Source organism: Micromys minutus (genome assembly GCF_963924665.1).
Source record: "Micromys minutus genome assembly, chromosome: 3".
NCBI classification, from domain to species: Eukaryota; Metazoa; Chordata; class Mammalia; order Rodentia; family Muridae; genus Micromys; species Micromys minutus.
Genome location: NC_137972.1, coordinates 59878297 through 59903739, shown reverse-complemented (window position 1 = coordinate 59903739; position 25443 = coordinate 59878297). Strand labels below are relative to the sequence as shown.

The window sequence follows — 25443 nt, the reverse complement described above, 5'->3', positions numbered from 1 at the left end:
GTTGTTTCTCATAGCCTGATGACTTCTGTACTAACTGTTTCCTTCTTGCCTCACATGGACCAACACTCTGCTAGACATGGTGTTTGTAGAGACTACTCAAAAAAGTTAATAGCGCAGTAGATTAAATTCTGTTATCTCAGTGATTAAGTTAAATAGTGAAATGTAATTACTCCAAACAAAAGGCAGATACTGGCACATGAACGATTCAAATATGTGCTGTGCTCAGGTGAGTGGAAAATAAAGGAAGGAAAATGACATGCAGAATAAACAACAAAGTAAAACCCAGAAGCTACATTTGATAGCACTCACTTATATGGACGCTGAGGTAGGGGAATCATGAGTTCACACCCAGCCTGGGTTTCATAGTGTTTGAGGGCAGGATGAGAACCCCAGCAACTATCCTTAAAGCCTAGGGGCTAAAGATATATCTCAATGACAGAGCACTTACTTAACATGTACTATGCATGAGCTCAATTCTATGACATGTGAAAATGTAAATTAATAAGAAAATAAAATTGGACTGGCTGTGTGGATTCCAGGTAACAAAGATCTCAACATGAAAGAAACTGGTGCTGAGGAGTATTTTATATGCTGGCAAAGGAGAAGATTCACCAAGATAACATTACAAGCTCATAAATGTCTCTAACAACAAAGTTTCAAAATACATAAAGCATAAAAGACAGAATTCAATAAACAACTCAATGGTTTTAGAAAACATCAATATACTCATCTCAGTAATGTCAACAGATCAGCAAGGACAGAGATACCTTGAATCAGAAAAAGAGAAACCTAGAGCTAAAGGGCATCTGTACCCTTCACAATGCCAAATATAAAATCTCTCTCACACTTATGGAAAACTCTTAATACTATTATTCCATAAATAAATACCAATAAACTACGTGAATTGGAAGCATGGTCAATTATATATCTAAACTAGAATGAAATTCAGAAATCAATGATGAAAAAAAATGGGAAACTACAGAAATGTGTATAAATGAAAAAATCATGTTCTATAAGTTCTTAAAAATCTTTAAATGGAGTTTTTAAACTCAAAAATAAAAAGCTAAATGCCCTGAAAGAGTAGAAATAGAAACACAGTAGAGTAGGATTGTTGAGAACAAATGAGACAGTAATGATATAAGGCAGCCTTCTCCAAAAGTTCTCAGTGCAATCACTTAAACTTTGATGTTAAAACATTAAAACAAGACATTGTAAGCCCAAAGTAAGCATAAGAGAGGGGGGGTGGAGATTATATTAGAAATAAATAAAATAGAACACATGCACAACAGTGGAGATAATCAATAAAACAAAAATTAGCTCTTTTTTAAAAAGACAACAACATTGAAAAATATTTTGTTAAATTATTATGGTTTGAATGCAAAATATTGCCCATAGGTTCACGTTAAAACATTGGTCACCATTTGGGAGGGTTGTTGGAGAGGTAGAACATGGGCCTTTCAGGGATACTCTGCTTTTAAACCAAGCTCTCTCCTTCCTTGTCTGCTGAGATATTAACAAGCCATACTATAAATTTCCCCTCTACTCCAAAGAAGAGAAAAAAATAGGACACCAACTCAGCCACACAATTTCCAACCTACAATTTGTCCTGCCTACAGATGTGCTGGGGGTGAAGGTGGCACAGAACTTGTGGAAATGGCCAAGTAGTGACTGGTCCAACTTGAGACCCACACATGTGAGGGAGCCCATGATGACTGCCTGGAAGGCCAGGAACCAAAGCCTGGATAGCCCACAGATCTAGAACAGAACCAAACATGGGTGGCAAAAATAACGTCAGTGGAATGGTTCAGAGTGATACTCTGCTATACTCCTAGACTGGAGCCTCTGTGTCCTCATCATCAGAGATGATTTATCCAGTAAATGATCCAGATGCAGAGACCCACAGCCAAACATGGGCAGAGCTTGGGGAATCTATTAGAAGTGGGAGAAAAAGGATTGTAGAATCAAATTGACTGAGGCAGTAATCAGGGAGCCTGTATAAGTCTGACCTAGAACCCCTACATCCATGTTATGATTGTGTAGCTTGGTCATCTTGTAGAATTCTTAACAGTGGGAGCAGAGGCTGATTTTGACAGTACCTGCTTTGGGGACTCTTTTTCCTCCTACTGGGTTGCTTAGTCCAAACTTCATATGAGTATTTATGACTAGACTTTTTTCTTTGTTTTTTTCTTTCTATCATTCTTACTGGATGCTCTCTCATGCCCTGTGCCCTCTCTACCCTCACCTTACTCTCATAAAGATGCTCCCATATTCCCATTCACTGAGAAAATGAGGCTTCACTGAACCAAGGCCACTAATCTCATGAATGCCAGACAATTCCAATATATGCTAAATATGCAACTGGAGTCATGGGTCTCTCCATGTATATTCATTGGTTGGTGTTTTAGTCTTTGGGAGCTCAGGGGTGGGGGGGGGTTGTTTGGGTGATATTGTTGTTCTTCCCATGGGGTTGCAAACCCTTCCAGCTCCTTCAGTCCTTTCTCTAGCTCCTCCATTGGTGTCTGTGTGCTCAGCCCGATGGGTACCTGCAAGCATCCTCATCTGCATCAGTATGGCTCTGGCAGAGCCTCTGAGGAGGCGTCCATATCAGATTTCTGCCAGTAAGCACTTCTTGGCATCAGCAATAGTGTGTGGGTCTGGTGGCAGCATACAGGATGGACTCCCAGGTGAGGCAGTCTCTGGATGATCTTCTCTTCAGTCCATGCACCTCAATTTCTTCCTGTATATCCTCCCATGGGTATTTTGTTCTCCCTTCTAAGAAGGACTGAGGCATCCACATTCTGGCCTTCCTTCTTTTTGAGCTTCATAAGGTCTATGAAATGTTTCTTGGGAACTCAGAGATTTTTGAGGCTAGTATCTGCTTATCAGTGAGTGCATTCCATGTGTGTTCTTTTCTAACTTGGTTATCTCACTCAGGATGACTTTTTCTAGTGCCATCCATTTGCCTAAAATTTCATGAAGTCATTGTTTTTAATAGCTGAGTAGTACTCCATTAGGTAAATGTACTACATTTTCTGTATCCAATTTACTTTTGAGAGACATCTGGGTTCTTTTCAGCTTCTGGTTATTATAAATAAGGTTCCTATCAACATAGGGGAGCTTATGTCCATGTTATATGTTAGAACATCTTTTAAGTATATGCCCAAAAGTGGTATAGTGGAGTCCTCATTGAATACTATGTCCAATTTTATAAGGAACTGACAAACTGATTTTCAGAGTGGTTGTACTAGCTTGCAATCCCATCAACAATAGAGGAGTGTTTCTCTTTCTCAACATCCTCACCAGCATTTACTGTCACCAGAAATTTTTATCTTAGCCATTAAGACCAGAGTGAGAAAAGTGGAAGCTTCAGTCATTCTTAGAAAAAAAAAAAAAAAAACAATAAGTGTCTAGCACCCACTCAGAGTATGGTGCAGCTAGACCTTAAATCATTAATAATTCAAAAGCTATGAATGTAGCCTTATGGCAATTCTTGGTATTTAAAAATTATTATGTTTATTATTTATACACCAAGAAAACTTTGACTATTTCCATGTTATGTCTTGTTTTATATGTACTTTATGCTCATTGTAACTAGTAAAATTTCAGTGCATACTATCCAACCTTTAAAAACAAGAACTGATAAAAATATATTCATATAGTTTTATGCAAAATGCTTTTAAAATCTGTACATTTATTTGTTTTTTAAAATAAAGTTGCTTAATCAAAAAAAAAAAAAAGACCTGTGTGAGGTGGAATCTCAGGGTGGTTTTGATTTGAATTTGCCTGATGACTAGGGATGTTAAACATTTCTTTAAGTGTTTCTCAGCCACTCTATATTTTTCAGTTGAGAATTCTTTGTTTACTTCTATACCCCATTTTTAACAGGATTATTTGATCCTCTGTAGTCTATCTTACTGAGTTCTTTGTATATATGAGGTATTAGCCCTCTGTGAGATGTAGGATTGGTAAAGATTTTTTCCCAATTTGTTGGTTGCCATTTTGTCTTTTTTACAGTGTCCTTAGCCTTACAGAAGAATTGAAATTTTATGAGGTTTCACTTGTCGATTCTTGATCTTGGAGTATAAGCCATTGGTGTCTTGTTCAGAAAAAATTTCCCCTGTGCCTATGTGTTCTAATTTCTTCTCCACTTTCTCTTCTATTAGTTTCAGTGTACCCAGTTTTATGGGGAGGTCTTTGATCCACTTGGACTTGAGCCTTGTACAAGGAAATAAGAATGGATTGATTTGCATAATTATATATGCAGACTGTCAGTTGAACCAGATGCTATCCTTTTTCCATTGAATGCTTTTAGCTTTTTTGTCAAAGATTAAGTGACCATAGGTGTGTGGGTTCATTTCTGGGTCTTCAATTCTAATCCGATGATCTACCTGACAGTCTCTGTACTAAAACCATGTAGTTTTTATCACCATTGATCTTTAATATAGCTTAAGGTCAGGGATGGTGATTTTCTCAGAAGTTCTTTTATTGTTGAGAATAGTTTTTACTGTCCTGAGTTTTTGTTATTCCAAATAAATTTGCAAATTTCTCTTTCTAACTCTATGAAGAATTGAGTTGCGTTTTTGATGAGGATTGTATTGAATCTGTAGATTGCTTTTGAAAAGTTGGCCATTTTTACTATATTAATCCTGCCAATCCATGAGCATGGAAGATCTTTTTATCTTCTGGGATCTTCTTCATTTTCTTTCTTCAGAGACTTGAATTCATGTCATACAGATTTTTCACTTACTTGCTTAGAGTCACACAAAGGTATTTTATATTATTTGTGACTATTGTAAAGGGTGTCTTTCTCTAATTTCTTTCTCAGCCTGTTTGTCCTTTGAGTAGGAGAAAGCTACTAATTTGTTTGAATTAATTTTATATCCAACAACTTAGCTGAAGTTGTTTTTCAGGTTGAGGAATTCTCTGATAAAATTTTTGGGGTCACTTAAGTATAGTAACATATCATCTACAAATGGTGATATTTTGACTTCTTTCTTTCCAATTTGTATCATTTTGACATCCTTTTGTTGTCTAATTGCTCCTGCCAGGACTTCCAGTACTATATTGAATAGGTAGGGGGACAGTGGGAAGTCTTGTCTAGTCCCTGATTTTAATGGGATTGCTTCAAGTTTCTCACCATTTAGTTTGATGTTGTATCGTAGTTTATTATATATTGCTTTACTGTGTTTAGTGATCAGTCTTATATTCCTGATCTTCCTAAGACTTTTATCATGAAGGGGTGCTGAATTTTTTTCAAGTGCTTTCTCAGCATCTAATGTGATGATCATGTGGTTTTTTTTCTTTAAGTTTGTTCATATGGTGGATTACATTGCTAGATTTCCAAATATCAATGCATCCCTGAATCACTTGGATAAAGCCTACTTGATCATGGTAAATGGTCCTTTTGATGTGTTCTTGGATTCAGGTTGCAAGAATTTTATTGAGTATTTAGTATCAAGGTTCATGAAGGAAATTGGTCTGACATTCTCCTTCTTTGTAGGTCTTGGTTTTAGGTATGAGAGTAATTGTGGCTTCATTACTTGAAGAATGAATTAGGTAGTTTTCCTACTGTTTCTATTTTTTAGAATCTTTTGGAGAGTATTGGTATTAGGTCTTCTGTGAAGGTCTGGTAGAATTCTGCAATAAACTCATCTGGTCCTGGGCTATTTTTGGTTGAGAGACTTTTGATGACTGCCTCTATTTCTCTAGTGGTTGTGGAACTTTATAGATAGCTTATCTGATCCTGATTAAACTTTGGTGCCTGGTACATGTCTAGAAAAATACTCCATTTCATCCACATTTTCCACTTATCTTGAAATAGGCTTTTGTAGTAGAATCTGATGATTTCTTGAATTTCCTCCATTTCTGTTGTTATGTCTCTCCTTTTACTTCTGATTTTGTTAATTTGAATAACTTGTCTCTGTACCCTCTACTTAGTCTGGCTAAGGGTTTATCTATTTTATTGATGTTCTCAAAGAACCACCTTCTGAGCTTTTTGATTCTTTGTATAATTCTTTTGTTTCTACTTGGTTGATTTCAGCTCTGATTTTAATTATTTCCTGTTGTCTACTCCATTTAAGTATATTTGGTTCTTTTTGTTCTAGACCTTTCAGGTGTGCTGTCAAGAGGTTAGTGTATGCTCTCTCCAGTGTCTTTTTGGAGGCAATCAGAACTATGAGTTTTGCTCTTAGCACTGCTTACATTATATCATATAAACTTTGTTATGTTGTGCCTTCATTTTCATTAAATTCTGAAAAGTCTTTGATATCTTCCTTTATGTCTCCCTTGACCAAGTTATCACTGAGTAGATCATTGTTCAGCCTTCATATGTATGTGGGCTTTTTTGTTGTTTTTGTTATTATTGAAGATCATCCTTAGTCCATGGTGATCTGACAGATTACATGGGAGTATTTCAATCTTCTTGTATCTGTTGAGCCTGTTTTGTGACCAACTATATGGTCAATTTTTGAGAAGGCACTGTGAGGTGCTGAGAAGAAAGTATATTCTTTTGTTTTAGGATGCAATGTTCTATAGATGTCTGTTAAATCCTTTTGGTTCATAACTTCTGCTAGTTTCACTGTGTCTCTGTTCAATTTCTGCTTCATTGATGAGAGTGGGGTGCTAAATTCTCCCACTACAATTGGTGGTGAAATACATGTTTGAGCTTTAGTAAATTTTCTTTTATGAATGTGGGTATCCTTGCATTTTGAGCATAGATGTTCAGGATTGATAGTTCATCTTGATAGATTTTTCCTTTGATGAGTATAAAGTATCCTTTCTTACCATTTTTGATAACTTTTGGTTAAAAGTTAAGTCCAGGATCTTCTGTCTTTCATAGTCTCTGTTGAAAAGTCTGATGTAATTCCGATAGGTCTGCCTTTATATGTTACTTGACATTTTTATATCGCTGCTTTTAATATTATTTCTGTGTTTTGTACATTTGGTGTTTTATCAATTATGTGTTGAGAAAATTTTCCTTCCTGGTTCACTCTATTAGGACTTCTATAGGCTTTGTGTATGATCATGGTAATCTCTTTCTTTAGGTTAGGAAAGTTCTCTTCCATAGTTTTGTTGAAGATATTTCCTGGCCCTTTAAGTTGAGAACCTTTGCTCTCCTCTACACCTATTATCTTTAGGTTATGTCTTTTCAATGTGTCCTGGATTTCATGGATGTTTTGGGTCAGGAGCCTTTTTATTTTTGCATTTTCTCTGCTGTATCTATATTTTCTATGGTATCTTCTAGCACTGAGATTCTCTCTTCCATCTCTTGTATTCTGTTGGTGATATTTGCATCTATTCTTCCTAATCTCTTTCCCAGGTTTTCTATATCCAGGGTTGTGTCTTTTTGTGATTTCTTTATTGTTTCTATTTCAATTTTTAGATCCTGGATGATTTTTCTCAATTCCTTCACCTGTTGTGTTTTCCTGTAGCTCTTTAAGTGATTTTCTTTTTTAGTTTCTTCTTTAAGTGCTTCTACTTGTTTATGTGTATTCTCCTGGTTCTTGCTTTTGAAGGACCTCCATCTTCATTGTGAAGTATTATTTTAAGCCAATTCTTGTTTTACTGATGTGTTGAGATATCTACTACTTGCTGTGGTGGAAGAACTGGATTCTGATGTTTCCATATTGTCTTGATTTCTGTTGCTTAGGCTCTTGTGCTTGCCTCTTGCCAACTTGTTATCTGTGATGCCACTTTGTCTTGTTGCCTCTGACTAGTGCTTGTTCCTCCTGTGGGCCTGTGGGCCTATGTACTGTGGGTTTAAGAGTGAGAGCACTCCTAGGTTCTCAGCTCTCTGTTGGCATGTTGTGGGTCTTAATGGCAGAGGATTGGCTCTATTCTGGGTGCAGATGGAGACCAGTAGTGTCCAGTCCCAGGCAGCACTGTGGTTCCTATGCCCTATGAGTTTCTGGAAGGCTCTCTTTGGATAGTCAGGTGTCACCTGTGGGCTTAGGAGTGACAGTGCCCCTGGGTTCTCAGCTCTCTGAAGGTACGTTTTGGGTCGTGATGGCAATGTGATGGCCCTAGCTCTGGAAGCAGACAGAAACCAGAAAGGTTATTTATGCTTAGTCTTATTGGCACTTGTTCTGCCTGTTTGGTTGCTATCTCTGGGAGGCCTGCTATTTTCTGAAGGGAAATCAAGGAGTGAACCTGGGAAAGAGGAGTTGTGGAGTTTGAGGGGAAGAGAATGGGAGGAGAAGAAAGAAGGAGAACTGCAGGTGCGATGTAATATATAAGAGAAAAATAAATAAATAAAAAAAGAAAAAACTTGCACACAATATAGTTCCTCCCAAACAAGGACAATGTCAGTATGTGCCTGACCTCTCCCAAACATAGGACTCTAACTTTCTAGTGAAACTCAAAATAAATCATTTACCTATTCCATTGCTTCTGTCAGATATTCCATCACAGTGATGAGAAGAGCAACTGATGCATAAATGGCCATAAATGTAGATTAACCTATTCATATAACTATATAGTTCAGTCATGTTAACCCATATGAGATACAGATTAACCTATTCAGATAACAATTAATTAAAACTTCTGTTCTGTTAACTCATATGAAATGACCAAATTTCTAAAATGGAAACCACTAATCCTGATCCAAGAACAAATAAAAAATATAAATAAAGTTTTATCACATAAAGTCTATGTTCATAATCACCATACTTCTTAAGAATAAATTATCTCTCTTCTTGCAATAAACAAACACAATAGATTGATGACTGAAACTGAGTTGCTAAGAGTCTGAAGCTAACACAAACAGCCATATATCTTCATGACCTTTGCATAGTCAATAGACAGCTACATGTAACTCCAAAATCACAATATTCAAAAGAGGTAAAGTGGGCTTCCCCCAAATTGAAAACTTTTGTACTTTGAGAGGAATGCTATCAGCAAAGCAATAATTGGGAGACTGAGCCAGGAGAATAAAATGTTCAAAGCTAATGTATAGTATACTGAGTTCAATGCTCACCTGGATCACTTAGTGAAAACTTGTCTCAAAATAAGAATTTTAAATGGAGTAGCTGGGAATATAATTCAGTGGTAGAAAATTTGCCTGTATCTCTGAGGTTCTAGGTTCAATCCTAAGGACCATGGCAGCAGCATGAGGAGAAGGAAGAGGAAGAGGAAAAAGAAATGGAAGGAGGAACAGAAGTCATCTAGAGGTAAGTTAAACCCAGAGAAGAAAAAATATACTTTGGCGATGTGCAAACACATACTATCTTATTTAAGAATTGTAAGCAGCCAAACATTTTTGTAACCCTAGGAAGTTGTGGAATCAGTCTCCTAAGGATAGTAGGAGATGACTATACTGACTAGAGGGACTAATACATTTGTTAGAAGGTTTGAAGAATGTCTGTCCAGCTCTAAATGCCTCTTTCCTCTAAACCATCACAGCCATGTGGTATCATGTGGTCCTGTCCTCCTAGCGGGCATTTCCAGTGTTTGGGAAGTAACCCTTCCTGCACCAATCTGGCACTTTATATAAGAATCTTAAGCTCAATTTTTTTTTCTCTGTGTGTGGCTAAAGTAGATTTTGTAAACTGATTGAGAAGTTGCGGGGCAGGGGATGTATGACAACTGAGGGACGAGCAGGTTTGTTCAGCATATTGTAGCTTCCCTCAGGTGCACCCCTCAAAGCCTGTCCTAATCTGACCTCTGCTGGCAGCCCATATTCATTCCCACACTCCTGTCTGTTGCCAAAGACAAATCAAGTAGATTGCTTTAATTGTAGCTAAAAATACCCTCTCAGAGACTAACAAATAAACTGTTCCAATATAGATGCTGAAAGATACCAAGAGACACCTCATGTGTATCAGGCTAGCTCTCAGGAAGGGAGCCATGCTGCTTGGTGCTGATGAGGCTATGGGGCATTCATACTGTGGGAAGGTAAAACCAACAGCCTCTTTGGGAAAATTAAGCATTTTTTTTTTTTGCAGTGAATGTTATGTACACATATGACTAACAGTTGTACCTCTAGATAATTAGCCAAAAATGAAAGTTGAAATTCACACAAATCCTTAAGTTTATTGCTATTTAGACCAGCTCTATTCACAGTTGGGCAGACCCCTAATAGTGACACAAAAACCTGGTTCCTCCATGCCATGTAATACCCCTCAGCAAAAAAAAAAAAAGAGCAAACTTTTGATATAATCTTAAACATGGAAGGATCCAGCCGTATCAGTGCAACAGAGCCCATCTCAGCAGGTTATATATCATCTGATTCCACATATATGACATTCTCAAAAGGGAAACTGATCTAGTGTTGATGGAAAGGAGAAAGAGCCACAAAGGAGAACACGGGAGCTTGTGGGATTATACTATGATTTTTATTGATAGTTGCATAAATCTCCATGGGTATTGAAATAAATACAATTTCACAAGAAAAGTCAAGTTTGTTCTATGATAATTTAAAAATAAGAATACTGAGTCAATGTTGGGCTTAGGTTCTGGTTCTTCAAAGAAGGATTGTGTCAGATGATGTCACATTTCATTACATGCTACATATTTCACAACACTAGTTTGCCTTACATAAGAATATGTGTTTGATGTCACATTATATTGACATAGTACATAATGAATATCTATATTTGATACATTCATGTTTTGTTATATGAAATGTGTAATATGCAAAATAACATCACTTTATATTATATGACATTACATTACACAAAACTGTGATGTGATATAGTGCTATATTATATTATTTGACTTTTGGTTTGCAAAATATATAGTGTGATGACTGGTTTTTATGTCAACTTGAGACAAACTAGAGACATTTTGGAAGAGGGAGAAACTGAGGAAGTGCTTATGGAGCATTTCCTTGATTGATGATTGATGTGGATGGGTGATGGTACCCTTGAGTAGGTAGTCACAAATATTATAAAAAAAAACCAGGTTGAGTAAGCCATGAGGCACAAACCAGCATTCCTCCCTGACCTCTGATCAATTCCTGACTCCAAATTCCTGCATTATTCAGTTCCATTCTTGACTTCACTGAACTATGAGCTACAAGCTGTAAGATGTAATAAACCCTTTCTCCCCTCCAGTCGCTTTTGGTTGTGACATTTTACCACAGCAATCAAAGTCCTAACTAAAGCACACAGAGTTAGATGGCATTACCTTTTGTCATATGATGTTACATTTTATATGAATAAATTCTGCTATCTGAGATCTTGTGCTACGTAATACAATCCTACATTATTTCCTTGCTCTTGATTTACACAATGCATAGTGTCATATGGCATCATGTTGTATATATAATACCATATATTCCATGATGCACATTTTATAGGATGTCAGCTTGTGCTGTATTACATCTCATATGTATATGTTTAGTTTATTAACAGGTCACATTGAAAGCAGACTTTATCAAACAATGATCATATTCTGTACTCACTGAAGCCTTGGAAAGATCATGTATCTATTTTTGTTCTGTTGACATCAGGTCAGTTATTGTCCCTCTAAGAAACTATAGTCTGTTAAAAGCACATGAGCAAAGTTGGTGAAAATTGTTTCCATTTTGTCCTATTTGGTGGTGTCCTATGCCTTACAGAAGCTTCTCAGTTTCATGAGTTCCCATTTATTAATTGTTGACCTTAGTGTTATTGGTGTTCTGTTTAGGAAGTTGTCTCTTATGCAAAATCATTTGAAGTAGTTCCCCGTTTTCTCTTTTACTAGGTTTAATGTGTCTGTTTTTATGTTGAGGTCTTTGTTCTACATGAACTTGAGATTTTATAGAGCAATTTATATGGGTCTATTTAAGATTTCCACCAACTCTACATCCAGCAGAGTGATAATATTCAAAATATATAAAGAACTCAAGAAACTAGAAATAAACAAGCCAAATAATCCAATTTTAAAATAGGGTACAGATCTAAACAGAGAATTCTCAACAGAATCTCAAATGGCTGAAAAACACTTAAAGGTATGCTCAACATTCTTAGTCATCAGGGAACTACAAATCAATACTGCTTTAAGATTCCCATCTTACACCTCTTAGAATGGCTAAGATCAAAACAAGTGACAGACCATGAGGAAGAGAATATAGAGCAAGGTGAAAACTCCTCCATTGCTGGTGGAAGTAGAATAGATACTATGAAAGTTAATATGGAGGGTCCTCAGGAAATTCAGAGTCAATCTACCTCAAGATCCAACTATAGCACTTTTGGACACATACCAAAAGTCCACCCCATCCTACCACAAGGATACTAACTGCAAGGCCAAGAGACAGAGGCTGGATACCCCTGGAAACTTGGGATAGAAATAAACATGGCCAAAAATGTCAAAGAAATAATCCCTAATTTCTGTCCCTACGTTACAGAATAGGAAAACACCTTTGCTCCCTATATACGTGTCAGACAGCTAACATGGAGAATATACAACACTTCAAAAAGTAAATAGGAAGTAATCAGTCAGTCAGCCAACTGACTAATCTGTTTTAATTCATTGACAACAGATGAAACACAAATAGTCAGTAAACCCATAAAAAATGTTTACACTCACTCAACATCAGGAAAAAAATGCAAATGAAAACTACAATCTAATTTCATCTCAGCCTGTCATTATGGCAGTCACTAAGAACTCAGGACAACAAATGCTGATGAGGATGTGAACAAAGCCTTGATACACTTCAGTTGGTATAGCCATTGTGGATATCAGTATGGTAGTTTCTCAAAATAAAATAAAATAACTCAAGCACACAAGCCAGCTATGCCATTGCTGGGTATCTGCTCGAGGAAGGGCAAGTCCAGGCATCACAGAGACACTCTGTGTCTCTGTATATTGTGGTTCTGTTCGATATAGATAAGTCACGGAAACAGCTGGGTATCCAACAACAGGGAAATGGGAAAGGAAAATGTGGAACACACACACACATACACACACACAAGAATAAAATTGTGGCATTTGCAGGAAAATGAACACAACTGGCTATCACTATACTAAAAGAATTAAGCCAATTTCAAAGACACAAATATGTGTTTCTGTAATTCTTAGTCTTTAGATTCTATATAAAATCACCACACATGTTTATATAAATACACACACATATGATATGAAAGAAGAAGAGACAATGTAGGGGACAAGAGAGTAATGGGTCAGGAGGAGGAAAGGAGACAATAGTGGGATGGGTCTCCCCAAGTATATAGAATATAATACATTCAAAGTATATTACATATTTTCCTAAAATATTTTTCTGAAGCCTAGTACTATATACAATGAAGATGTTCCCACTTAAATATTCTGTTTTAAAATGTTGATGAGGCATGTTTTCTTATTCAACCTAACCTTTCAAGATAAAGAAGCAAATAAGGGCAATGTGTATTCTAGGATCTCTGATAAGATATCTGTTCACAAACTGAAGGGGGGAAAAACAACACTGGCATTAAAAGAAGAAAGGAACTAGCCCTCTTAGTCACAGGTGCAACACAGGCATCTTTGTACAAAGGTGAAATGTTGTAATTAAAATACGATCTCAAAAAAAAAAAAAGTCCCGGGCTTCCCCAACAGTAACCACAGCTTTTTAAAGGTATAGATGATAGATAGATAGATAGATAGATAGATAGATAGATAGATAGATAGATAGACAGATGGATACATAGATAGATAGATGATAGATAGATAGATAGATAGATAGACATATAGATATAAAAAGACCATAAGTTGTAAAACTATTTTTCTGTACACAATGGAAAGTAGAGAATGTTAGCAAAAATTGTGTATAAGCCCCGTGTGTTGTTAGTCTTTGAAATATTTCTATATTCTTTTCAAGCACTCAAAAGAACTCTCTAATAGAAGGCCTTTGCTTGTGTAGACCAGTTTCACTATATTCGTTTAATTACCAGTGGTGACTCGACCTTCTTGATGATCAATAGTTCATAATGCTAAAATTATAACCTACCTGAGTATAAATAAAATAATCTTACTTTTTAGCTACCTGTACCTCCACTAAAACAGTTGAGATCCATCCTTGTAATTATTTTTGTTTGTGGGTTTTTTATTGTTTGTTTTTATTCTATAATTTTTTAACAGTCCAGTTGTTAAAGATCCTCCTCCTTGTCTGCCCTCCAACTGTTCTCCATCCCATTCCTCTAAGAGGATGTCCCCACTTGCTTTCCTACTTGGGATCCAGAGATTTCCAGAAGGATCGGCTCTGTTGTAGAAAACGAACAGCTGTCTGTTCAGAGCCAAGACTGGGTTACTGGTAAACTTGAGACTGCACTAAACTTCTATTTTTCATTGGTCTATACTTTCATATGAGGTGTGTTTTACATGTATATTTTGCTTTGTTTTGTTTCTAGTACTGACACAAATATCACCTTGAAATAACAAGTCTATGGGCAAGTGTGACATGTTTGTGAAGAGGAAGGGCACTAGGAATTTCAAACTGAAAGAGCCATGTCTCCCCTGAACCCAGGTGGGACCTTGATACAGAACTGGAGAAGGGCAGAGGCTAAACACTAAAGAGAACATGCTGACAGTGAGATAGGACCAAAGGAATAAATTAGGAGGAGGAGCTTTCTGCATGGGGAAGGTATATGTAGCCAGGTAGGACACCTCATTTAGTGGAGCTCTCCCAATTTCCCAGAGCCGGTCACAGTTGCTCCTTTGCTTATGACATCACCCTGTGCTAAAGGCAAAGTTAGTTTTGCTAATGTGACTGGGGTTCTTCTTTTTTTCTCTCTCTCTTTTTCAACATTATTTTTTTTAAAGATGCATGTACAGATTTTTAAAGGCATTTTGGCATAACACTAAATGAATATATTTTTATCAGTACTTAATTCTTTTAGAAGTTTGATAGTATGCATTGAAATCTATTAGTTACCATAAGCATAAAGTACATGTAGAACAGAACGTAACATGGAAACAGTCAGAGTTTTCTTGGTGTGTATAGATTAAACACAACGATTTTTTGAATACCAAAAATTGCCACAGGCTATATTCTTAACTCTTAGATTATTAATGATTAAAGGTCCAGGAGTACCACACTCTGAGAGGGTGCTATACGCCTATTTTTTTTCCTCAGAAGTACTGAGGCTTTCACTTTTTGGCCATTGTTTTTCTTGAGCTTCATATGGCCTGTGAGTTGTTTCTGTATTGTTCAGAGCTTTCTGGGGCTAGTATCCAATTATCCGTGACTGCATATTATGTCTGTTCTTCTGTGACTGGGTTACCTCACTCAGGATGATATTCTCTAGATGCACCACTTTCCTATTAGGTTCTTCTAAGAACTATTTTAAACATGGTTAGCAGATATGATAGACATGACAGTAACAATTGCACATGCCTTCTAACATTGAGTCCTGAAAGGACTGTCAACAGACAGCTTAGTTCTATTTTCCCTTCTTCCCAGCAAAGACAGAAGTCACACTGAAAACTTTCCTTTCTCCCTTCTGCTGAGGACTGCCCACATCCATCTCTGCACAGCAGCCTTTGGTACAGTTATCATCTGGGAATAGGCTTAGAAACCTCATCCATACTGTACCGTCAAATGTAATACCTAACAATAAAAGTTAACAAAATATTTGACTCACCAAGATCAAGATGAATGCCAGGAATAAAGGAGTTGAGAAAGAACATAGAGATGACAAATCCCAGCACCATCAGGCACTTGACAAGCAGACTCCTGTCTGATATCCTGTGCTTTGAGAGAAAAAGAACACATCTCATTTTCTCTGTACAGTCTTCTGATTCCTGAAGTGTATCCTCAGTACTATATGACTTGAATCACTATAAGTGTTTTCTTTAAAAAGTTTTGGTTGTGAGTCTAGTCTGTAACAGCTGTCAAACATTAGACACAGGTTGAGAACCCCTATGGGAGAGTTAGATGGATTGAAGACCCAGAAGGTGATGACAACCTCACAGAAAGACCAACAGTGTCCCCTGGGAGCTCTCAGAGACTGAGTTACCAACCAAAGAGCATATATAGGCTGGTCAAAGGCTCCTGACATATATGTAGCAGAGGCCTTCCTTGTTTAGCCTCAGTGGAAAAAAGACACACTTAATCTTGCAGAAACTTGATGCACCAGGGTAAGGGGATACCTGAAGGCAGGGCATTCTCTCAGAGGTGAAGGGGAGACAGGATGCAGTAGGAACCGCTTAGGTGACAAGGGGGGTCAGCATTTGGGATGTACATACATAAATACTTTTTTAAAAAAATAAAACATATTAAACCTGAAAGAAGATAACAAGGTAAATACCACTAAAAATGTTTGTGAAAAATCAATGCATTTTCACTATTCCAGCAGGAGAGTACCCACTGTAACACAGTACAATATTAGCAAAAACTTTGTGAAAACAATAAATGAGATTAGGAGACATGGTCCTCACAGCACACAGATTTCATAAGTTGCCTTTGTGCCCTGTCTTTGAGTTTTATTGTCTTTACTGCAAGCATCATCATGATGCTATTTTTTGGAGCCAGGATAAGATGTGGTTATCACTTCCAGTCTCCATCTGTACCCAGGAGCACTCTCACTCCTAAGCCTACAGGTGAGACACCACTTTCCCCAGACTGACCAAAGAGAGATCTGCCAGGAACTCACAGAGCACAGAAATCACAGTGCTGCCTGAGATTGGACCATTCCAGAGCTAGGGCCACCTCACTGCCATCAGGACCCAAAACATGCCTGCAAAGAGTTGAACATCCAGGAATACTTTCACTCCTAAGCCCACAGCCCACAGTCTCATAGGCTTGCAAGAGGGACAAGCTCCAGTCAGAGACAACAACTAGCAACACAAATAACAAGATGGGAAGAGGCAAGCACTAGAACCTAAATAATATAAACCAAGACAACCTGGCAACATCAGAATTCAGTTCTCCCACCACAGCAAGTCGTGGATATCCCAACACACCAGAAAGACAAGATATGGACTTAAAATCATGCATCATGGTGATGATGGAGGTCCTTGAGAAGCACATGAATAACTCCCTTAAAAATTTCAGGAGAATACACACAAACAAATAGAAGCCCTTAAAGAGGAAACACAGAAATCACTTAAAGACCTACAGGAACACAACCAAATAAATGAAGGAATTGAAAACAGAAAATAGAAACAATAAAAAAAATCACAAAAGACACAACCATAGAGATAGAAAACCTAAAAAAAGAGAACAGGAGTCATCACCAACAGAATGTAATGGATGAAAGAGCAGATCTCAGGGGCAAAAGATAACATAGAAAACAAACAAATCAGTCAGAGAAAATGCAAAACTCAAAAAGCTCCTAACCCAAAACATTCAGGATATCCAGGACAAATTGAGAAGACCAAACCAAATAATAATAAGTTTAAAAGAGAGGGAAGATTCCCAATGAAAAAGCCCACTAAATATCTTCAACAAAATCATAGAAGAAAATTTCCCTTACCTAAAGAAAGAGATATCCATGAACATACAAGAAGCCAACAGAACTCCAAAGTAATTGAACCAGAAAAGAAACTAATCCCAACACATAGTAGTCAAAACACCAATTGTTCAAAACAAAGAAAAAATACTGAAAGCAGTAAGGAAAGAAAGACAAGTAACATATAAAGGCAGACCTATAAATTACATCACACTTCTCAACAGAGACTATGAAAGCTAGAAGATCCTGGACAGATGTCATACAGACTGTAAGAGAACACAAATGCCAGCCCAGGTTACTATATCCAGCAAAACTCTCAGTTACTATAGATGGAGAAACTAAGATATTACAGGACAAGACAAAATTTACACAATATTTGTCCACAAATCCAGCCCTACAAAAGATAATAGATGGGAAACTGCAAAACAAGGAGAAAACTACACTGCAAAAAAATAATCCTCTTGCAAAACACAAAAAGAAAAAAGCTCACAAACATACTTCTACATCTAACAACAAAAATAACAGGAAACAACATTCACTATACATTAATATCTCTTACAATCAATGGATTCAATTCCCCAACAAAAAGACATAGACTAATAAACCGGATATGTAAAGAGGACCCAGAATTTTCTGTACATAAAAACTCATCTCAGTGACAAAGACAGACACAACCGCAGAGTAAAAGGCTGAGGAAAAACTTTCCAAGCAAATGGTCTCAAGAAACAAGCTGGAGTAGCAATTCTAATATTGAATAAAATAGATTTTCAACCAAAAGTTATCAAAAATGATAAGGAAAAACACTTTATACTAATCAAACAAAAATTTATCAAGATGAACTTTTAATTATGAACATCTATGCTCCAAATGCAAGTGCACCCACAATGAAGAGAGATACAATAATAAAGATCAAAGCATATGTTATACCACATACAATAATAGTGGAAGACTTCAACACTCAACTCTCATCAATGGACATATCATGGAAGCAGAAACTGAACAGAGACACAGTGAAACTAACAGAAGTTATGAATCAAGTAGATTTTACAAACATCTATAGAAAATTTCATCCTAAAGCAAAAGATTATTTCTTATTCTCAGCACCTCACATTACATTCTCCAAAATTGACCATATAATCGATCAAAAACCAGGCCTTAAAAGATACAAGAATATTGAAACAATCCTATGCATTCTATCAGATAACCATGAACTAAGGCTGGTCTTCAATAACAACAAAAACAAACAAAAAAATCCCACATACATATAGAAGCTGAACAAAGCTCTACTCAATGTTAACTTGGTCAAGGAAGAAATAAAGAAAGAAATTAAAAACGTTTTAAAATTTAATGAAAATGAAGGCACAGCATATCCAAACTTATTGGATACAATGAAAGCAGGGTTAAGAGGAAAACTCATAACTCTGAGTGCCTCCAAAAAGAAACTGGAGAGAGCATACACTAACAGCTTGACAGCACACCCGAAAGATCTAGAACAAAAAGAAGCAAATACACCCAAGAGGAATAGAAAACAGGAAATAACCAAACTCAGAACAAAAATCAATGAAGTAGAAACAAAAAGAACTTTACAAAAATCAACAAAATCAGGAACTGATTCTTTGAGAAAATAAACAAGAGAGATAAACCCTTAGCCAGACTAACTGGAGGGCACAGAGAGAGTATCCAAATTAACAAAATCAGACTGAAAGGGGAAACATAACAACAGAAATGGCAGAAATTCAAAAACTTATCAGATCCTACTACAAAAGGCTATAGTCAACAAAATGGAAAATATGGATGAAATGTAGTATTTTCTAGATAGATACCAGATACCAAAGTTAAATTGGGATCAGATAAACCATCTAAAGTGTCTCATAACCCCTAATGAAATAGAAGCAGTCATCAAAGTCTCCCAAACAATAAAAGCCCAGGACCAGATGGGATAGTGAAGAATTCTATCAGACCTTCATAGAAGAGCTAATACCAATACTCTCCAAACTCTTTCACAACATAGAAACAGGAGAAATACTACCAAATTCATTCTTCAAAGCCAAATTACACTTATACCTAAACCACACAAAGACCCTACAAAGAAAGAGAACTTCAGACCAATATTCCTCATGAACATTGATGCAAAAATACTCAATAAAATCCTTGCAAACCAAATTCAAGAACACATCAAAACTATCATTCACCATGATCAAGTAGGCTTCATACCAGGGATGCAAAGATGGTTCAACATACAGAAAACCATCAATGTAATCCACTGTATAAACAAATTCAAAGATCAAAACCACATGATCATCTCTCTAGATGCTGAGAAAGAATTAAACAAAATCCAACACCCCTTCATAATTAAAGTCTTAGAAAGATCTGAAATTCAAAACCCATCATAGTAAAAGTAATATACAGCAAACCAGTAGCCAACTAATGGTGAGAAACTTGAAGCAACCCCACTAAAATCAGGGACTAGACAAGGCTGCCCACTCTCTGCCTACTTATTCAATATAGTTCTGGAAGTCCTGGACAGAGCAATTGAACAGAAAAAGAAAGTCAAAGAAATACAAATTGGAAAGGAAGAAGTCAAAATATCACTATTTTCAGATAATATAATAGTATACTTTTACTAGAGAACGTCTAAACATGATAAACAACTTTTGCAAAGTGAATGAATATAAAATTAGCTCAAACAAATCACTAGCCCACCTCTACTTAAAGGATAAACAGGCTGAGAAAAAAATTAGAGAAACTACACCCTTCACAAAAGTCACAAATAATATAAAATATCTTGGTGTGACCCTAGCCAAGCAAGTGAATAAAATGGATGACAAGAACTTCAAGTCTCCAAAGAAAGATACTGAATAAGATCTCTGAAGATGGAAAGATCTTTCTTGCTCATGGATTGGCAGGATTAATATAGTAAAAATGGCCATCTTGGAAAAAGCAATATATAGAATCAATGTAATCCCCATCAAAATTTCAACTCAATTCTTCATAGAGTGAAAAATAGCAATCCGCAAATTCATTTGGAATAAATAAAAAACCCAGGATAGTGAAAGCTATCCTCAACTATAAAAGAACATTTAGAGGAGTCATCATCCCTGACCTCAAGCTGTATTACAGATCAATGGTGATAAAAACTACATGGTATTGGTACATGTAAGGTAGATCAATGGAATAGAACTTAAGACCCAGAAATGAACCCACACATCTATGGTCACTTGATCTGTGACAAAGGAGCAAAAAATATTCAGTGGATAAAAGACAGCCTCTTCAACAAATGGTGCTGGTTCAACTGGCAGTCAGCATGCAGGAGAATGCAAATTGATCCTTTCTTATCTCCTCGTACAAAGCTCAAATGGAAGTGGAACAAAGACCTCCACATAAAACCAGGTACACTGAAGCTATTAGAAGAAAAAGTGAGAAAGAGCTTAGAACGCATAAACACAGGGGAAATTTTCCTGAACAGAACACCAATGGCATATGCTTTTAGATCAAGAATCAACAAATTGAACCTAATAAAATTGCAAAGCTTCTGTAAGACAAAAGACACTGTCAAGAAGGCAAAATGGCAAACAACAGATTAGGAAAAGATCTTTACCAATCCTACATCTGATAGAGAGCTAATATCCAATATATACAAAGAACTAAGGAAGTTAGACTCCAGAAAATCAAATAATCCTATTATTTAAAAATGGAGTACAGAGCTAAACAAAGAATTTTCAACTGAGGAATATCAAAAGGCTGAAAAGCACCTAAAGAAATGTTCAACAACCTTAGTCATCAGGGAAATACAAATCAAAACAACCCTGAGATTCCATTTCATACCAGTCAAAATGCCTAAGATCAAACACTCAGGGGACAGCAAATGTTGACGAGGATGTGGAGAAAGAGAAAGACTTCTCCATTGTTGGTGGGATTGCAAGCTAGTACAACCAGTCAAGTAATCATTGTGGTGGTTCCTCAGATAATGGAACATAGCACTACCTGGGCATATATCCAAAAGATGCTCCAACATCTAACAAGGACACATGCTCCACCATGTTCACAGTAGCCTTATAATAGCCAGAAGCTCGAAAGAACCCAGATGTCCTTCAGTAGAGAAATGGAGGCCACCTGGACCAGCAGTTCCCAGGCCACCTGGACCAGCACTTCCCAAAGGAAAAGGCCTGGTGAGAAGGAGATCCAAGTACCAGGGGGGCAGAGAGATCTCTCCCAAGTGCCCACGGAAAGCGCGTCCCTGCCCTGCCTGATTCAGGGACCAGGACCCCAGCATTGGACCTCTGTTCCAACCCGGCGGAATTAGAGCCCAAAACAGGGCTCGGACGATCCGCCACTTGGACCAGCGGAGATCCAGGGACACAGACCAGGTACAAGAGAAAGGCAAGAACATGTCACTGACAACAAGATGGCAACAGGAAAGCAAAAGAACATATCCTAAGGAGACCAAGACAACCTTGCAACACCAGTACCCAGCTCTCCCATCACAGCAAACAGCGGAATGCCAAACACTCCAGAAAAAGAAGACACAGACCTAAAATCATACCTCAAGACAATGATCGAGATCCTTAAACAAGAATGGGAGGAAAGACAAAAAGAATCGGAAGCTTTTAAAGAGGAAACAAGGAAAACACTAAAAGAACTCAAAGAACTAGAGGAAAACAAAACCAAAGAGATGAAGGAATGGAAGAAATAATTTAAAACAGAAATTGACAAAATAAAGAAAACACTAAAAGAGATAACGCTAGAGGTAGAACACCTAAAAAAGAAATCAGGAGTCACAGATGCAAGTGTTTCCAATAGACTACAAGATATGGAAGAGAGAATCTCGGGGGCCGAAGACAACAATGAAAACATAGACAAAACAGTCAGAGAAGATGCAAAAACCAAAAAGCTCCTAACCCAAAATGTCCAAGAGATCCAGGACACAATAAGAAGACCAAACCTAAGGATAATAGGAATAGAAGAGGGAGAAAAATAGCAACTAAGAGGCACAGTAAATATCTTCAACAAAATTGTACAAGAAAACTTTCCTACCTTTAAGAATGAGATGACTACGAACATAAAAGAAGCCTTCAGAACTCCAAATAGGTTGGACGAGAAAAAAAATACCTCCCGACACATAACAGTAAAAACACCAAGTGCCCAAAGCAAAGAATACTAAAAGCAGTAAGGGAAAAAGGTCAGGTAATATATAAAGGCAGGCCACTCAGAATCACAACCAATTTCTCAACAGAAACTATGAAAGCTAGAAGAGCCTGGACAGACATCATGCACACCCTAAGAGAGCACAAGTGACAGCCCAAGCTGCTATACCCAGCAAAACTATCAATCACCATAGATGAAGAGATGAAGATATTTCAAGACAAATCTAAATTTACACAATATCTGACCACAAACCCAGCACTACAACAAATTATAGGTGGAAAACCCAATACAATGAGGGGAACTACATCCTAGTAAAAACAAGAAAACTCCTAAGCAAGAAAACCAAAAGAAGAAAGAAACACAGACACAACTCAACCTACAAAAGCAATAATAGCAGGAAACAGCAACTATTCCTTGATATCTATTAACATAAATGGACTCAACTCCCCAATAAAGAGAAATAGGCTATCAGACTGGATACATAAACAAAATCCAGCATTTTGCTGCATACAGGAAACTCATCTCAGAGACAAAGACAGACACTATCTCAGAGTAAAAGGGTGGGAAAAAACTTCCAAGCAAACAACCCCAAGAAGCAAACTGGAGTGGCTATTCTAATATCGAATAAAGTAAATTTCCAACCAAAAGTTATCAAAAAAGATAAGGAAGGACACTTTTTACTCATTACAGGAGAAATCTGTCAGGAGGAACTCTCAATCCTTAACATATATGCTCCAAATACAAAAGCACCCACATTCATAAAAGAAACCCTACTAAAGCTCAAAAAATACATTTCACCCCACACAATAATAGTGGGAGACTTTAATACCCCACTCTCAACAATGGACAGATCATGGAAACAGAAAATGAACAAGGACACTGTAAAACTAGCAGAGACTATGAACCAAATTGAAATAACAGATATCTACAGAACATATCATCCTAAAGTAAAAGAAAACACCTTCTTCTCAGCACCACATATCAAAACAATCATTCACCATGATCAAGTAGGCTTCATCCCTGGAATGCAGGGATAATTTCATATAAGGAAATTCATCAATGTAATCCACCATATAAACAAACTCAAAGAACAAAATCACTTGGTCATCTCACTAGATGCTGAGAAAGCATTTGACAAAATTCAACACCACTTCATGTTAAAAGTCTTGGAAACAACAGGAATCCAAGGTCTATACCTAAACATAATAAAAGCAATATACAGCAAACCAACAGCCAACATCAAACTTAACGGTGGGAAACTTGAAGCAATCCCACTAAAATCAGGGACTCAACAAGGCTGCCTACTCTCCCCCTACCTATTCAACATAGTACTGAAAGTCCTGGCTGGAGCAATTAGACAGGAAAAGGAGATCAAGGGGATACAAATCGAAAAGGAAAAAGTAAAAATATCACTCTTTACAGATGACATGATAGTGTACTTAAGTGACCCCACAAATTCAACCAGAGAGCTCCTACAGCTGATAAACAAGTTCAGCAAAGTGGCTGGATATAAAATTAACTCAAACAAATAAGTAGCCTTCCTATATTCAAAGGACAAACATGTGGAGAAGGAGATTAGGGAAAAGATACCCTTCACAATAGTCACAAAAACTATGAAATACCTTGGTGTTACCCTAACTAAGCAAGTGAAGGACCTGTATGACAAGAACTTCAGACCTCTAAAGAAGGAAATCGAGGATGATCTCAGAAAATGGAAAGACCTCCCATGCTCATGGATTGGAAGGATCAAAATTTTAAAAATGGCCATCCTACCAAAAGCAATCTACAGATTCAATGCAATCCCCATCAAAATTCCAACCCAGTTCTTCATTGAATTGGAAAGATCAATGTGCAATTTCATATGGAATAACAAAATACCTAGAATAGCGAAATCCATCCTCAACAACAAGAAAACATCTCCGGGAATCACTATCCCTGACCTCAAGCTATATTACAAGGCAATTGTGCTGAAAACTGCCCGGTCCTGGTACAGAAATAGGCATGTGGATAAATGGAATAGAATAGAAGATCCAGAAATGAGCCCTCGCATATATGGTCACCTGATTTTTGACAAAGAAGCTGTAAACATTCAATGGAAAAAGGATAGCCTATTCAACAAATGGTGCTGGTCCAACTGGCACTCAGCATGCAGAAGAATGAAAATAGACACTTTTTTATCTCCTTGTACAAAACTCAAGTACAAGTGCATCAAAGATCTATCATCACATTAAACCAGGTACACTGAAACTATTAGAAGAGAAAGTAGGGAAAACATTAGAACACATAGGCACAGGAGAAAATTTCCTGAACAGAACACCAATGGCTGGTGCTCTAAGGTCAAATATCGACAAATGGGACTTAATGAGATTGCAAAGTTTCTGTAAGGCTAAGGACATTGTCAAGAAAATAAAACTGCAGCCAACAGAATGGGAAAAGATCTTTACCAACTCTACATCAGATAGAGGCCTAATATCCAAGGTATACAAAGAACTCAAAAAGCTAGACACCAGAGAATCAAACAACCCTATTTAAAAAATGGGGTACAGAGCTAAACAAAAACATTCTCATTTGAGGAATGTGGAATGGCTGAGAAATATCTAAGGAAGTGCTGGACATCCTTAGCCATCAGGGAAATGCAAATCAAAACAACCCTGAGATTCCACCTCACACCAGTCAGATTGGCCAAGATCCAAAACTCAGTTACAGAGATGTTGGCGAGGTTGTGGAGAAACAGGAACACTTCTCCACTGTTGGTGGGTTTGTAAACTGATACAACCACTCTGGAAATCAGTCTGGTGATTTCTCAGAAAATTCGACATAATACTACCTGAAGATCCAGCTATTCCACTTCTGGGCATATACCCCAGAGACACTCCAATATACAACAAAGATACATGCACCACAATGTTCATATCACCTCTATTTATAATAGCCAGAAGCTGGAAAGAACCCA

The 25443-nt window shown here is 37.1% G+C and overlaps 1 protein-coding gene across 1 annotated transcript in view; it reads right to left on the bottom strand.

The window, feature by feature from the left end:
* Positions 1-25443, bottom strand: part of OCA2 (OCA2 melanosomal transmembrane protein) — a gene marked incomplete at both ends in the record, with an annotated part of 280886 nt that overhangs the window by 169223 nt on the left and 86220 nt on the right. The window contains one exon of the mRNA XM_080915069.1: positions 15537-15645. Coding sequence (XP_080771195.1) covers positions 15537-15645 — 109 coding nt within the window. The remainder of the gene's footprint in view (positions 1-15536; positions 15646-25443) is intronic.